Source organism: Canis lupus, chromosome 33 (assembly GCF_003254725.2).
Source record: "Canis lupus dingo isolate Sandy chromosome 33, ASM325472v2, whole genome shotgun sequence".
Taxonomy (NCBI): Eukaryota; Metazoa; Chordata; class Mammalia; order Carnivora; family Canidae; genus Canis; species Canis lupus.
In genome coordinates, this window is record NC_064275.1 from 29,503,189 (window position 1) to 29,517,905 (window position 14,717).

The window sequence follows — 14,717 nt, forward strand, 5'->3', positions numbered from 1 at the left end:
GCAATTTCCTCGCCGTGAGAAAGAGCCACCCTGCAGCTGTCTCGGGGTGCTTGACGATGGCCTGCCCCTCACTGTGTCTTCTCCCCATCACCACAAATTACCAGCCCAAGGTCAGGAGCCAGGAAAAGCGATGGGAGCCACTGATGCTAACAATCCCTAACGTGAAAGTTCCAAGGACACTCTGTCCTCAGACACAGATGCCATGCACGGAAACTGAAATAGGACCGTCATAAATAATACACATAAAATACATAAATATTTATTTGATACCAGCATAAAAGTGAGATATCAGGTGACATCCTTGTGCTGCTGGTTGGGCCCTCCGAAGGTCAACTAGGCCATCCCTCTGCCTCTAGCTATTTCAAGGCAAAAACAGAAAATTCTGTGATGCTCCACCTCACTGGGGCAGTAGTCGTCTGGGAGGCCATCTCACAGGTGCGGGGATGCACGGGGCTGCCGTTGCTGCTTCCTGCCCGCTGCTCTGCTGCCCGTTTCTGACTTATTTGACCCTCTTCAGAACCCAAAACAGGTCCCTGCTGATGCCTCAGTTTGGTTGAGGACCTTTTTTTTTCCGTGCACTGCCTTTGGGAGCAGCTGCAGGCAACCCAGCTCCACTTCTTTTGCTCCATGCCAGACGTCAGGCCAGAAGGACATACGGCTAGGCATGGGATCCTCCTGGAGTGATGCCACACGTAAGGAAATAAGAGGCGTACCATGTTTAATCATGCTGCACCTGCCAGGTCAGGCCTGACCTCTGCCCTCTACAGCCCTCACGTACAGAAAGGGTTATAACCCTGCTCTGCAGCCTCAGCTCTGGCATGAGGACATCCTGAATGCCCCTACTTTGAAATGAGTTTAGGGCACACAGCCAGGTCCCTCCAGTGGCATCCCGAGTGATGGCTCACAGCCAAGACGGGTCTCCTGGCTCGTCTATAAGCTGCAGGGGAGCTGGACGCTGGGGCTTGTAGTGAGCCTCTGTGTATCCCCTTTGTGTGCAGCCCGGGAATCAGCATCGGGAACTCAGAAGGTAAAGGTAAGATTTCAGCGTGGCCTGCCCTCTTTAGAAATGACATTTTTTGGCTACTATCAAAAACCAGGAAAATAACATGTGCCAGAGCGTGGAGAGAAACTGAGCCCCTCGTGTACCGCTGGCGGAATGTAAAATGGTGCAGCTGCTACGGCAAACAGTACGGTGGTTCCTCGGAACATTAAACTTACCATATGACCCAGCAATTCCATTTCTGGGTATGTTTCCAAAAGAACTGGCATCTCGAAGAGATATGCGGAGACCCATGTTCACAGCAGTAAGATTCACAAGAACCAAAAGGGGGAAGCAACTCAAGTGTCCACTTCGACACAAATGGATAAACCAAATGTGGCATACGCATACAGCGGAATATCATTCAGCCTGAAAAGGGAAGTAAATTATGATACACGCTACGACAAAGATGAACCTGGAAGACATTACGCAAAGTGAAATACTCCAGTCGGGAAAAGGCCAATACTGTACGCGTCCACTTACATCAGGTACCTGGAAGAGCCAAAGTCCTAGACGGAGGGTACAACGGTGGTTGTCAGGGGTGGGAATGGAGTGTTCTTATTCAATGGGTACAGGGCTTCAAGATGAAAGGGTTCTAGAGATTGGTTACACGACCATGTGAATATGCATCATGTCACCGAACTGAACAAACAATCCTAAAACTTCTCTGGAACCACAAAGACGTTGAATTGCCAAAGCAATCTTGAAAAAGAAAAACAAAACTGGAGGCATCACAATTCCAGATTTCTAGCTATATTACAAGACGGTAGTAATTAAAACAGTACGGCACTGGCATAACAATAGATGCACAGATCAATAAAATCAATGCACAGATCAGAAAATTAGAATTAAACCCACAATTATATGGTCAGTTAATCTTCCACAAAGGAGGAATGACTATCCAATGGGAAAATACAGTCTCTTCAACAAGTGGTGCTGGGAAAACCGGACAGCACATGCAAGGAAAGGAACCGGACCATGTTTCTTACACCACACACAAAAATGAACTCAAAATGGATTAAAGACCTAAATGTGAGCTCTGAAACCATAATAATCCTTGAAGAGAGCACAAGCAGTAATTTCTCTGATATCAGTTGTAGCAACATTTTTCTAGACATCTATCCTGAGGCAAGGGAAATAAAAGCAAAAATAAACTATAGGGACTACATCAAAATAAAAAGTTTCTGCACAATGAAGGAAACAATTAACAAAACTAAAAGGCAGCCTATGGAATGGGAGAAGATATTTGTGAATATCTTTTATCTTTCTTTTTTTTTAAGATTTTTTTTCTTTTAAAGATTTTATTTATTTGTTCGTGAGAGACACAGAGAGAGAGAGAGAGCACGAGAGGCAGAGACACAGGCAGAGGGAGAAGCAGGCTCCGTGCAGGGAGCCCAACGTGGGACTCGATCCTAGGTCTCTAGGATCGTGCCCTGAGCTGAAGGTGGTGCTAAACCGCTGAGCCACCCGGGCTGCCCCTATCTTTCTTTTTTTTAAGATTTAAAAAATTATTTTACAGAGAGAGAGAGCACAAATTGGGGGAGGGCACAAGGAAAGGAAGAGAAAGAATCCTCAAGCAGACTCCTGCCTGAGCAAGGAGCCTGATCCAGGGCTTGATACGAGGCTTGATCCCAAGACCCTAAGATCATGACCTTTGCCAAAACCAAGAGTCGGCTGCCTAACTGACTGTGCCACCCAGGTGCCCCTGCAAGTATTATTTCTGATAAAGACTTAGTATCTGAAATACATAAAGAATCGATATATATAAAACCAAATAATCCAATTTAAAAATGGGCAGAAGGCATGAACAGATATTTCTCCAAAAAAGACATACAGAGGGCCAATAGACACATGAAAAGATGCTCATCATCACTCATCAGGGACATGCAAATCAAAATTATGCATGAGATATCATCCCACAATTGGCGGAATGGCTAAAATAAAAAAAAACACAAGAAACAACAAGCGTCGGTGAGGATGCAGAGAAAATGGAACCCCCATGCACCGTTGCAGAGAATGCGAATTGGTGCAGCCATTGCGGAAAACAGTATGGAGGTTCCTTAAAAAACTAAAAATAGAGCTACCTTCCAATCCAGGAATAGCACTGGTGGATATTTACCCCCAAAATAGGAAAACACTAATTCAAAGGGATACACGCACCCTTAGGTTTATTGCAGCAATATTCACAATAGCCAAGATTTGGAAGCAGCCGATGTCCACTGATCGAAGATGTGGTATATATCACAATGGAATATTTTTCAGTCATAAAAAAGAAAAAAATCTTGCCATTTGCAACGACATGGATGGGGCTAGAAAGCATAATGCTAAGGGAAATAAATCAGTTAGAGAAAGCCAAATAAGCATATGACCTCACTCCTGTGTGAGATTAAGAAGGAAAACAAACAAGCAAAAGAAAAAAGAGAGGGATCCCTGGGTGGCGCAGCGGTTTGGCGCCTGCCTTTGGCCCAGGGCGCGATCCTGGAGACCCGGGATCGAATCCCACGTCGGGCTCCTGGTGCATGGAGCCTGCTTCTCCCACTGCCTGTCTCTCTCTCCCTCTCTCTCTCTCTGTGTGACTATCATAAATAAAATTTAAAAAAAGAAAAAAGAGAGACAAACCAAGAAACAGGCTGTTAACTATGGAAAACAAACTGATGGTTACCAGAGAGAACCTGGTGGAGGGGACAGGGGACGGAGGAAATAGATGATGGGTATTAAAGAGCACACTTAACTGTGATGAAAAAAATAAAATAAACAAATAAACATAACAACAGCAAAAGACACTACTGAACTCTACATTTTAGAAGTGGTTAAGATGGGAGGCAGCTGGGTGGCTCAGTGGTTGAGTGTCTGCCTTTGGCTCAGGGTGAGATCGAGTCCCGCATCAGGCTCCCCGCCTGGAGCCTGCTTCTCCCTCTGCCTGTGTCTCTGCCTCTCTGTGCCTCTCATGAATAAATAAATTTAAGAATCTTTAAAAAAAAGAGGGAGTGGTTAAGACGGTAAATTTTATGTTGCATTTTACCACTATTAAAAGTATTTGCCACTATTAAAAATAAAAATATCAACAACATTCTGTTGTTTCTGCATATAAAGCAAATATTTATTAAAATTCTTCACCTGGGATCCCCAGGTGACTCAGCGGTTTGGCGCCTGCCTTTGGCCCAGGACACGATCCTGGAGACCTGGGATCGAGTCCCACGTCGGGCTCCTGGTGCATGGAGCCTGCTTCTCCCTCTGCCTGTGTCTCTGCCTCTCTCTCTCTCTCTATGTCTATCATAAATAAATAAATCTTTAAAAATAAATAAATAAAATTCTTGACCTTATACAAAGGTTCAAAGAGACAAAGATGCAATATATCCCATATATTACATGAAAAAACTCAGAATGAAATAAAAAACTACTACAACCCCACTACCCAGAGACAACTGCTTTTGATAACACGATAGACCTCCTTCTGCATTTGAACATATACATGCGTATACATCTCTGTCCGTCTATAATTTACAGCATTCAATAGGTATGATTATATATGCCACCTTTTCACTTAATGCATCCTAAGTATTTCTGAAATCTCCTATAACATGACGTCTTATGGCTTCCTGATATTTTAATCATATGGACATAACCACAATTTATTCAACTGTTGTTCTATTTCTGAGCATTTAGGTTGTTCCAAGTTCTTCAATATTTTAAACAATATTGTGATAAACATCCTTATGTATATACTGTTGTCCAAATTTGCAGTCATTTCCTTAGAATCATTTCCCAGAGGTGAAGTTACTGAGTTTAAGGCTGAGTGTGGGGGATCCCCAGGTGGCTCAGTGGTTTAGCGTCTGCCTTTGGCCCAAGGCATGATCCTGGAGCCCCGGGATCGAGTTCCATGTCGGGCTCCCTGCATGGGGCCTGCTTCTCCTTCTGCCTCTCTCTCTCTCTCTCTGTCTTTCATGAATGAATAAATAAATAAAATCTTAAAAAAAGAAGAAAAAGGCTGCGTGGTTGAGCCTGGTGGTGGCACCCCCCCCCCCCGGGCCCTCCCTCACAGCCCTGTCTCGGCTCCCAGGGCCGGGGCTCACCCTATGCTCCCCACTGTCCCTGCCAGGGCCGCCGAGACTGGAGACTCTCTCTCCTTTCACTTCTACTGGATTTGACTCCTGCAGGTGCTGGGGAACTAGATGCTCTGGGATTTCGGCGAAGTAAAACAGGACCCCTGTGTCACTCTGGGCTTAACTTTGTAGGTTCAAACATCTTACAAAAAGTCCAGAATCCGTCGTGGGAAGGGACTTAGAGAGATGGCCTCATCCAACCCTGTCATTTTACTGAGCAGGAAAATTAGGCACACAAGGAGGATGATATTCCCTTAGCTCGATGGACAGTTAAAATGGAACTTGGCCTATCGCCCCAGCGAGGTTTGGGGTCACAGCAGGGAGCAAAATCTGCAGCTCACTGCATTGCCAGGCTCCATAACAGCTGTGGGGGCAGCTGAGGCCACCTTCTGACAGCCTGAGTGACAGCTGCCTGGTGACCACTCAGGAGCCATAAAACTCTCTCCAGGACAGCAGCTCGGCCCCCCTGCAGTCAACTCAGGGAGCCAGGTCCCAGACGGATGACACTGGCAGCCCTACATGGGCCGGCCTGTGGCTGTGGGGTCTGCACTTGGCCAGTGAGGAGCAGAGAGGACCCAGGCCTGCCTGTTCAGGACACAGAGCAGGGAAGGACAGGGACAGGAGGCCCCATCGCCGAGCAGCTGCCGTGGGCCAGGTCCTGGTTTGCCCCCGACCCGAGCGCGGCCCTTCCAGGCAGGCATTTGCCCCGTTGGCAGATGAGGCTCGGAAAAGGTCAAGAACTCGAGCAAATGTCGACCTGAGAGCAAGTGAGGACCGCGGCGCCGCTGGCCCTCCGACAGCGCAGTGTTCTTTCTTCCCCCATAGGCTCGTTTATTTATTTATTTATTATTTTTTAAATCAAAATAACTTTCTGTTGAAGTCGAGTTGCCATGTGTTGCATTAGTTTGAGGCATACACCGTGGTCACTTGACAGCCCTGTACGTTGTGCCCTGCCCACCGCAGGTGGCCGCTGCCTGTCACCACAGCGCGGGGACAGAACCTGGAGGGCATCCGTGCGCTGCTCCGTCCCCCCCGTGGTGGCCCCCGTGTCTGTGCCAGCCCGCTCATCGCTCATGAGGACCCCAACACACGTCATAGAGTAAAAGAGACACATGTGATCACACACACGTCCGCAGGCGGGTTTCAGGTCACGGTGCGGGGCGAGCGGGCGCAGGTCAGTGGAGGACGTCAGGAGGTGGCAGCGCGGTCCCCGAGTCCTGCTGGGACAGGGACAGGCCGGCCGAGGGCCAATCCGTGGTGGGGAAGCACGACACACGGAGCTGGCGGCCGCGGGCTGAGAACAAGCCCGGAACCACTGCACCCCCCGAACCCAGCCCTGCACGACAATGGGACCTGCCCTCATTTTCCTCCAGACACCACCCGGTTCCTCCAGGGCAAAATTCCTGCAGAGTTGTCTAAGCTCTCCTTCAAGTCCTTTTTTTCTGATTCTATTTTTAAAATGTGCCCTTATTAATGAATTACTGCCTTTTTTTTTAAGATTTTTTTTGAAATTGTATTTATTTATTCATGAGACACAGAGAGAGGCAGAGACCCAGGCAGAGGGAGACGCAGGCTCACTGCGGGGACTTGATCCACGGGATCATGACCAGATCAACCCCTGAGCCACCCAGGTGCCTCCTCTCCATTGACCTTTTAGGTATTTAAAGATCCCTAAACTTCTTATAAAGGGCATCTCGTTGTAATGTGTTCTGGCACTTTTTTATTTGGTGTGGATTGAATTGTGCCCCTCCCCCCAAAAAAGAGTGCTGTGAGTCCTGTGCTCACTACTCCGGAGAATGTGATCTGTAGAAGATCTTTTACAGAGATAGGGCCTTTGCAGAGGTCACCGGAGTGGGCCCTACACCAACATGACTGGTGTCCTTATAAAAGGGGGACATTTGGACACAGAGACACATATAAGGGGAGAACGTCCCATGCAGACTGGAGTTCTGGCCCAGGTGCGACCAGAAACCAGGAGATCACGGTGGGACACATCCGTCCTTGGGCCCTCAGAGCGAGCGCGGCCCCACCAGCACCTTGACCTTGGACCTCTGGCCTCCAGAACCGTGAGAGGGCACCTGGTCCGTGGTACTTTGTGATGGTGGCCCCAGGAAATGAATACGTCATCCGCTACCATATTCTTGACATGCACTTGTTAACGAATGAGGCTGAACGGGGCCCAGGGTTCCTCGTTTCCCCTCCCCGTCCCATTATACGGTATTACCCGGTTTATCCATTTACCCTGAAAAGCTAAATGGCTCACTTACCGGCTCTTTGACGGCGCAAAGGGCGGCGGCCCCATCCCCGATCCCGCCATGCGGGGCCCTACAGGGGACGGGCCCTTGGGTCCTGGCGCAGCAGTCAGAGCAGCAGCACGCGTGGCGAGGCCATCCTAACGGCTAAACCCTTGGCCTGCCTGGTGGTTGGAAAGTGGTATTTCCCGGTGTCTTCAAGTTGCATATTCCTGATTCCTAAGGAAGCTAAACATCTTTCTCCGTGTTGGCTGACGATGTTTTCTCTTGCAAAACACATGGTCGCGTGTTCCTTGTCTTTTCTTCTTACTTACTTCCAGTTCTTCATGTATTCTGGACCCTAATCCTGCGCTGATTTATGTGTTGCTAGGATGTTCTCTTATTTCACATTTTTTGCTTTATTTATGAGTGTCTTTAAAAAAAAAAAAGATTTTATTTATTGGTTTGAGAGAGAGAGAGCACAAGAGCAGGGGAGAAGGAGAAAGGCTCCCTGCTGGGCAGGGACCCCAGTGATGCGGAGCTCCGGAGCTTGACCCCAGGGCGCTGGGGCCATGACCTGAGCCCAAGGCCGATGCACCCCGAAGAGGCTTTATTTTCCAGGGCAGTTTCGGCTTTACAGAGCAGAGGGTACAGGCCGTCCCACACTGCACCCAGACCACCGGCGCCCCCCCCCCACCCGTGGTGCATTTGTTACAATCCCTTTACCCACGCGGGCACATCATTACCAGCTTCTCAGTTTAACGTGGAGACGTGTTCCCTGTAGCAGTCAGCGCTCTCCCTCCGGAGATCCTCGTCGGAGCCGGCCCGGCTCCCGCTCGCTCTAGGCTTTGTCTTCGCCCCTCGCAGGCCCGCCCGCCGAGCTGGGGCTCCCTTCTGGGGCTGCTGCACCCGGGTCATTACAAGGTCAGAACAGGGGGCACGAGCAGAGACGGCGGCCCCAGGACTGGAAACAACGCACAGATGCGGCTCATCTCACCGGAGGGAGACCGAGCAAGCCCCGGGCTGCTGCCCACCCTTAACCGGTGGCGTGTTGGGTGGGCCACCGCCAATAGGCCGCGCGGAAACACGACGGCTGTCCCCCTTCTGAGCAGAGGACACGTGTGGCCTTTGCAAGAAAGCAGGTTCCAGGAAAAGAGCTCGGTTGGTCTCCCCCTCCACCCACGCCGCCCGCTGCACCTGCCACTTTACATGAGCGGACGATGCTGCAAGTCTGGCCTGAGTCATAGGGAGAAGATTGAGTGACGCTCAGGAAATGCTGCTCACGGAAGCGCTAGAGTGGTGAGAGCCACGGAGATGTCTGTCAAAGGCGGCCCACCAGCGAGGCTGCGTCACAGGGGCCTGCCGCACCTCCTCGCCATCGGGCAGCTCCCTCCCTGGGCCCGCTCCACCTGCACCTGCACCTGCACGGGCAGCTCCATCCCTGGGCCCCGCTCCACCTGGGGCAGCTCCATCCCTGGGCCCGCTCCACCAGCACAGGCAGCCAGAGGCCTGCTGGCACCTGCCACCAGGGACGCCTGCGGGCTTCCCAGAAGAGGCCACAGAACCCGAGGAGGGGGGAGGCAAGTCCAGGGAGCAGGGAGGGTGGAGGGGGAGGGGGAGGCAGATCTGAGTAACGGAGGGGGAGGGCCAAGAGCTGGAGGGACAGGAGCAGGCCCACTGGCCCAAGAGCAGAGGCCGGAGCTGACAAGATCGAGCACCCTTTGACCCGCAGGTTTATCTTTCGTGCTCCTTGAAGCACCGTGAAACAGAGCCAGGGATGACATGGGGCCCTGGCCGGGTTCCTGCCAACACGGGCGGGACTCCCCGGTTCAGGATGTGAGCCCTGGGGTAGGAGTGGAGGGAGGCAAGGCTACCAAAGGGGCTTGGGGACCGCTGGCGGGCGCTGCACATGCGCTGTGTCTTCATTGTGGCGGCAGCTTCCCGGACCTCCGCGTGTGGCAAAACTTACCAGATTGTTCATTGTATTATTATTAATTTATTACTTTAAAGAGAAAGAGTGAGTGAGAGAAAGAAAGCACAAGCAGGAGGGGCAGAGGGAGGAGGAGAGAGAATCTCAAGCAGACTCTGTGAGGCGTGTAGAGCCCGATATGGGGCTTGATCTCACGACTCTGAGATCATGACCTGAGCAGAAACCAGGAGCCGGACGCTTAACCGGCAGCACCACTCAGGCGCCCCAGATCGTGCACTTTAAATATGTCCAGTTTAGTCAATTATATTTTTTTCTTAAACATCAGTGATTTCTTTCTTTTTAATTTTATTTATTCATGAGACACACAGAGAGAGGCAGAGACACAGGCAGAGGGGGACGCAGGCTCCATGCAGGGAGCCCGACGCAGAACTCGATCCCGGGACTCCAGGATCATGCCCTGGATCAGGCGCTAAACCGCTGAGCCACCTGGGCTGCCCAGTCAATTATATTTCTAAATAGCTGTTAAAAATGATGAAACAAGGGGTGCCTGGGTGGCTCAGTCAGTCTTGATTTTGGCTCAGGCCATGGTCTCAGGGTTGTGAGAGTGGGGAGTCTGCTGGAGAGTCTCTCCCCCAACCCTGCTCTGTCACCTGTGCACACACCCTCTCTGAATAAATAAATAAATAAATAAATAAATAAATATATAAACAAACAAACAAATAAATAGGTTTCTTTTTTAAAAACTACAAAACCTGTGTGGTGGTGATATTTATTACATATGCCTCTTGATAGACGGAGGAAAGACGGGAAGGCTATTCCCCAAAGTGTTACCAATGATTAGTTCTGGGTTGTGGGATTACCGAGAACTTCCATTTTCTTCTTTTCTATACTTTACAAATTTTCCAAAATAGGTATGTTCCACTTCTGTAGTCAGGAGAAAAAAGCGTTTCCGTCGCCATAAGAGCCGTCTCCAAGTTGCGGGGACCTTGGGAAGAGGGGCAGCGGGGGAGCCCGAGGCTGTGCGTGGGGGGGATGCTGGGTGCTCGGGGCTGGAAGAGCCCGGCCCGGAGGGAGCACCTGTCGCACCCCAGCTCTGCCCTTTGCTGGCTGAGGGGCCCGGAGCCGGGGACTTGAGCATTCGGTGCCTCGGTTTCCCCAGTTATGACACGGGGAGGACTCCCGCAGCCTCCGCCGGCGGCCAAGGGATTCCGGCCCAGGCAGGCGGCTCCCAGCGGCCTAGGCCCCGCACGGTGGAGACCCGGGAGCGGCACCTGCTGCTCCCCCCATCCTAGCTCCCAGGTATTACAAAGAAGAGAACTGACTTAAGAAAAGCTTTTTTACTTTTTTTTGAAGATAAAAATAAGGAGGGTTGAGTAATCTCTGAAACCAAAAGCTAACTCTGGAACTGAAGGTTTCGGGAGGCTTCTCTTAGCCGGTACCAGAGGTCCCTCTCTCCCAACCAAGCGCAACCCCCTGGCCTCCCACCCGCGCCCAGTGCCCCGCCACTGCACCTGCGCCCCGGCCTCACCGGGTCGGGGTACCGGCCGCTGCTCCTCCTCCAGCTGCTCCCCCGGCCCGGGGTAACCTGTGCCTCCCCGGCCCCGGGGCCGTCTTCCCTTGGCATCCCCTTGGGGGTCCGGGCGCTGGCCGAGGGCCTGAGCCGGTGCCCAGGGGGTTACCACGCTTCCCGGCCTCGCGCCCCTCATCTGTCTGGGGGCCCCTTACCCCGCCCCCCGCACGCGGTGTGCAGTAAGCCTTGCACACAGGCGTGCCCTCGGCCTCCCGGGAGAGGGGCCGTGGCTCACACCCTGCCCTCGCCTGCAGGTGCCTCCGGGCCGGGGCGTCGTGCCCTCGGTTATGACCCCTCCGTGGCCTGTTGCCTTCAAACCTCCCTGCAGGCGGCTGGCCGCGGGCGGTCACCTCGGGCTCCTCGCGCAGGCTCCCCGTCCCGGGAGACCGAGGCCGCCCGCGCTCGGGGCTCGGCCCCGGCTCTGGGAGCCTGTCTGCGTCCCGGGCAGGTGCGGGGCGAGGCGCGGCCATCGGGCAGGTGAGCACCGTGCGTGCCCCAGGTGAGAGCCCTTGCTGGCAGTGTTTTCAGAGGCACCAGGCCCAAGGACTGTGATGGCTGTTCCAGCAGGAAGGTCCCCGCCCGAGCCCCCCGGGGGTGTGCGGGTGCCGTCCCCAGGACGGCGTGGGGGAGCCCGGCAGGTGGGGCGCACCTGCGCCGGTGCAGCCGCCCGGGCCTCCAGTCCTCCCACCCGCCGTCGGGTCAGCTTCGGGGAGCCCCGCGGCCCCCTCGTGCCCACCACCCTCGCGGGCCGCTCTGCCCCAGGCCCTGCTCGCGGACCAGCCCGCCGGCACCTGCCCTGGCTCCGCTGGGTCGGCCCCTCACTCCCTCGCCCCGCCACGGGGCAGCCGCCACTCTGCGCCCATCCTCGCCCCGGGTAGGGGTCGACGACACATCCTCCCGATGCTTGAGAGCATCGCATGGAAAACAGCATTTCCCCGACTTGAGACAGGGTTTCCATACCTGCACATCACCTGCTCTACCTTGCACTTGGGATGCGCCATCAAATCAATGTTAAACCACCTCATTTTGTGGGAAAATATACTTTGCTAAAGAACACAGAGCCTGGGAGGGGGATGGGGGGAAGGGGCACGGGGTGATGGGCATGAAGGAGGGCACGTGATGGGATGAGCACTGGTGCTATGTAAGCCGGATGAGTCACTGACCTCTACCTCTGAAGCCAATAATACATGATCTGCTAATTAATGGAGTTTAAATTTAAATATATATATTGGAAAAAAAACCCACAGAGCCCACAATGATAGGTTAATATATGCAGCCTCTCTTGTTCCTTTTAAATAACCCATTTATACAAACTCCCACTTTGGGACATCCAGTGAGCTCAGCAGTTGAGCATCTGCCTTTGCCCCAGGGTGTGACCCCCGGGGTCCTAGGATCGAGTCCCACATCGGGCTCCCCCGCAGGGGGCCTGCTTCTCCCTCTGCCTGTGTCTCTGCCTCTCTCTCTCTCTCTGGGTCTCTCATGAATAAATAAAATATTTTAAAAAAATAAAAAAATAAAAATAAAAAACCCCATCTCAAAAAAACAAACAAAACTCAGTCTCCAAATCCTTCTATTCTTGGTCAAGGCAGGCTTCTCTTGAGCTAGATATGTATTTTTCTCCCATGGCCATTACAATAAATATTTACCTATTGAAATCCAAAGTCCTCTGGGGGAGAGACGAGCGGGCCGCGGCAGCACGCTTTGGGAGACCCTGAGGTAAGAGGTGGGCAGCTTAAGGCCACACCCACTGCAGCAGGTGTGCAGGGGCTGTGGGCAGGAGGACCTCTGCCTGGAGGACTCACTGGCTCCCCGCTGGAGGCCAAGGACCAGGTCCCCCACTGCTCCACTGGGAGAGGGGTGCAGAGGACAAGGCTAGGGCCTCACCGTGCCATGAGAAGTCAGCTCATCCTGGGAGTCCTGCCTTCAGGCCACCGTCAGAGCACGTACCTCCTGCCAGTCGGTGAGCTCAGAACTTAGGACATCTGAGCTCCGTGGGGCCTGGCCAAACCGGAACTCAGGAGCTGGGCGCTGGAGGGCACCTGGGGGGCTCAGTCGGCTCAGACATGTCTTTGGCTCAGCTCATGAATTCAGGGTCCTGGGGTCAACCCCACGTCGGGCTCCCTGCTCCGTGGGGAGTCTCCTTGTCCCTCTCCCCCTGCTTGTGCTCTTTCTCTCTCTCTCTCAAATAAACAAACAACATCTTTTTAAAAAAAGTTTGGGGACTGGAGCTTTAACTCTTTAAAAACAGGTCAGTTGGGGATCCCTGGGTGGTTCAGTGGTTTGGCACCTGCCTTTGGCCTAGGGCGCGATCCTGGAGTCCCTGGATCAAGTCCCGCGTCGGGCTCCCTGCATGGAGCCTGCTTCTCCCTCCTCCTGTGTCTCTGCCTCTCTCTCTCTCTGTGTCTATCATAAATAAATAAATAATCTTTTTTAAAAAAAGGTCAATTAAGTGGTGCAATGGGGGCACGCATATCGCAATTTCTTAATGGTGCCCTGCACCTTCAGCATAGAAAGTACGTCCACACCTTGTGCTTGGCACCTCACTGCCACCTCTGAAGTGGTCAGAGCCACTCCAGGACTGTTGACCCGGTTCACATAGGAAAAAGCTGGGGTTCAGAGAGGCTCAGGCCTGAGCCCCCAGGACAGCATGCAGTGGTGAACAGCGTGGGTACTTTACTCCCTAGAACAGTATCCTGAAGTCTGGATGAGCAGCCAAATAAGCAAGGTTAGGGATCCCTCCCAAGACGTAGCAGATTTGAACTTGTTAAGAATTAACAGGCACCCCTCGAATTCCAAGTCGATTGTATTTCAAGGTGGGGTCTAAAGACGCTTCACCCTGAAACAGGATTTGTAGGGTACGTAGGTCCTCGGGTTAGCCTGACGAGGGCCGGTTAACCCGCAGACCCCTGAACGCCCGCAGCGGGCTTTCAGAAAAATATTACTGGTGCCGGAGTCAAAACAGGAAGGTGATCGAGTACTTTTTATTTCTCTCCAATGCCTGCCTAAGATCTGAGGCCAGATAGGGGAATGCACATAATTTCCCCCTGCCGTCCTATTTTAGAATCAGAAGACAGAGGGTTGTGTGGGGGGCAGGGAGCAGGCTGGGGAAGCAGACAGTTGGGAAGCAAATAGGGAAGCTGCGAAAGGAAGCAGCAGGTCCCTGGAGCCAGCTCAGCGGGAGGGGGGTGGCGGGAGGGCTGGGGACCCTAGATCCTCTCCCATCCAGGAGGCTGCTTTCATCACAGAGATGACACGAGAGAGGACCTGCTAACTGCGGGGGAGTCTGGGAGACTCAGAGGCTGCAGAACAAAGAGGGGAGAAGCAATTCTGACAGTGGGATTTTCTAGGGGAAGACAAACGGGTTTGCAACTGGCGTAATCAGAAATGGGTTTAACCCCCTGCTACTGTCTGCAGGCAGCCGGAGGGGACCCCCTCCCTCGGCCCAGGGACCCCCTGCCTCGGCCCAGCTCTGCCACCAGCCTCACCTGCTGCTGCACGAGGGGATGGTGGTAACTCAAACCTCCCCGCGGGGCTGCGGTGGGGAACGAATGACCCGGACAGTGGGTGTCGGGCACGCAGGGGACACATACACACACCTTCCCCTGGCCTGGCTGGTGCCTCACCTCCTGACAGAGGCCTCAAGGCCACCAAGGCTGTGAAGGCAGCCGCTCTGTCACCCCCCCCTTGCACCCAGCCTTGAGGCCACAATTGAAGGATCCGGGAGGCCTTTCATGATTCAAAATGGGGCTAAAGAGATAAGGGGTGTGATTCCTTTTTTTAAAATTTATTCATGAGGGACAGAGAGAGACAGAGGCAGAGACCCAGGCAGAGGGAGAAGCAGGCT

At 52.9% G+C, this 14,717-nt stretch overlaps 1 protein-coding gene across 6 annotated transcripts in view; it reads right to left on the bottom strand.

Annotated features, from left to right (window-relative positions):
* Positions 1 to 234: 234 nt before the first annotated feature.
* The window catches only part of ZDHHC19 (zinc finger DHHC-type palmitoyltransferase 19), a 33,991-nt gene continuing 19,508 nt past the window's right edge, over positions 235 to 14,717 (bottom strand). For 3 of the 6 annotated variants that reach the window (XM_049105478.1, XM_049105477.1, XM_049105474.1), the window contains 4 exons: positions 8,120 to 13,276; positions 7,410 to 7,806; positions 1,219 to 1,408; positions 235 to 675 (listed from right to left, as the gene is read on the bottom strand). Coding sequence is in view for 1 of the 6 variants with exons in the window: in XM_049105479.1 (XP_048961436.1) it covers positions 1,400 to 1,408 (9 nt within the window). In the remaining 5 variants the exon portion in view is untranslated. The remainder of the gene's footprint in view (positions 676 to 1,218; positions 1,409 to 7,409; positions 7,807 to 8,119; positions 13,277 to 14,717) is intronic. The other 3 variants (XM_049105476.1, XM_049105475.1, XM_049105479.1) reach the window with 3 other exon arrangements.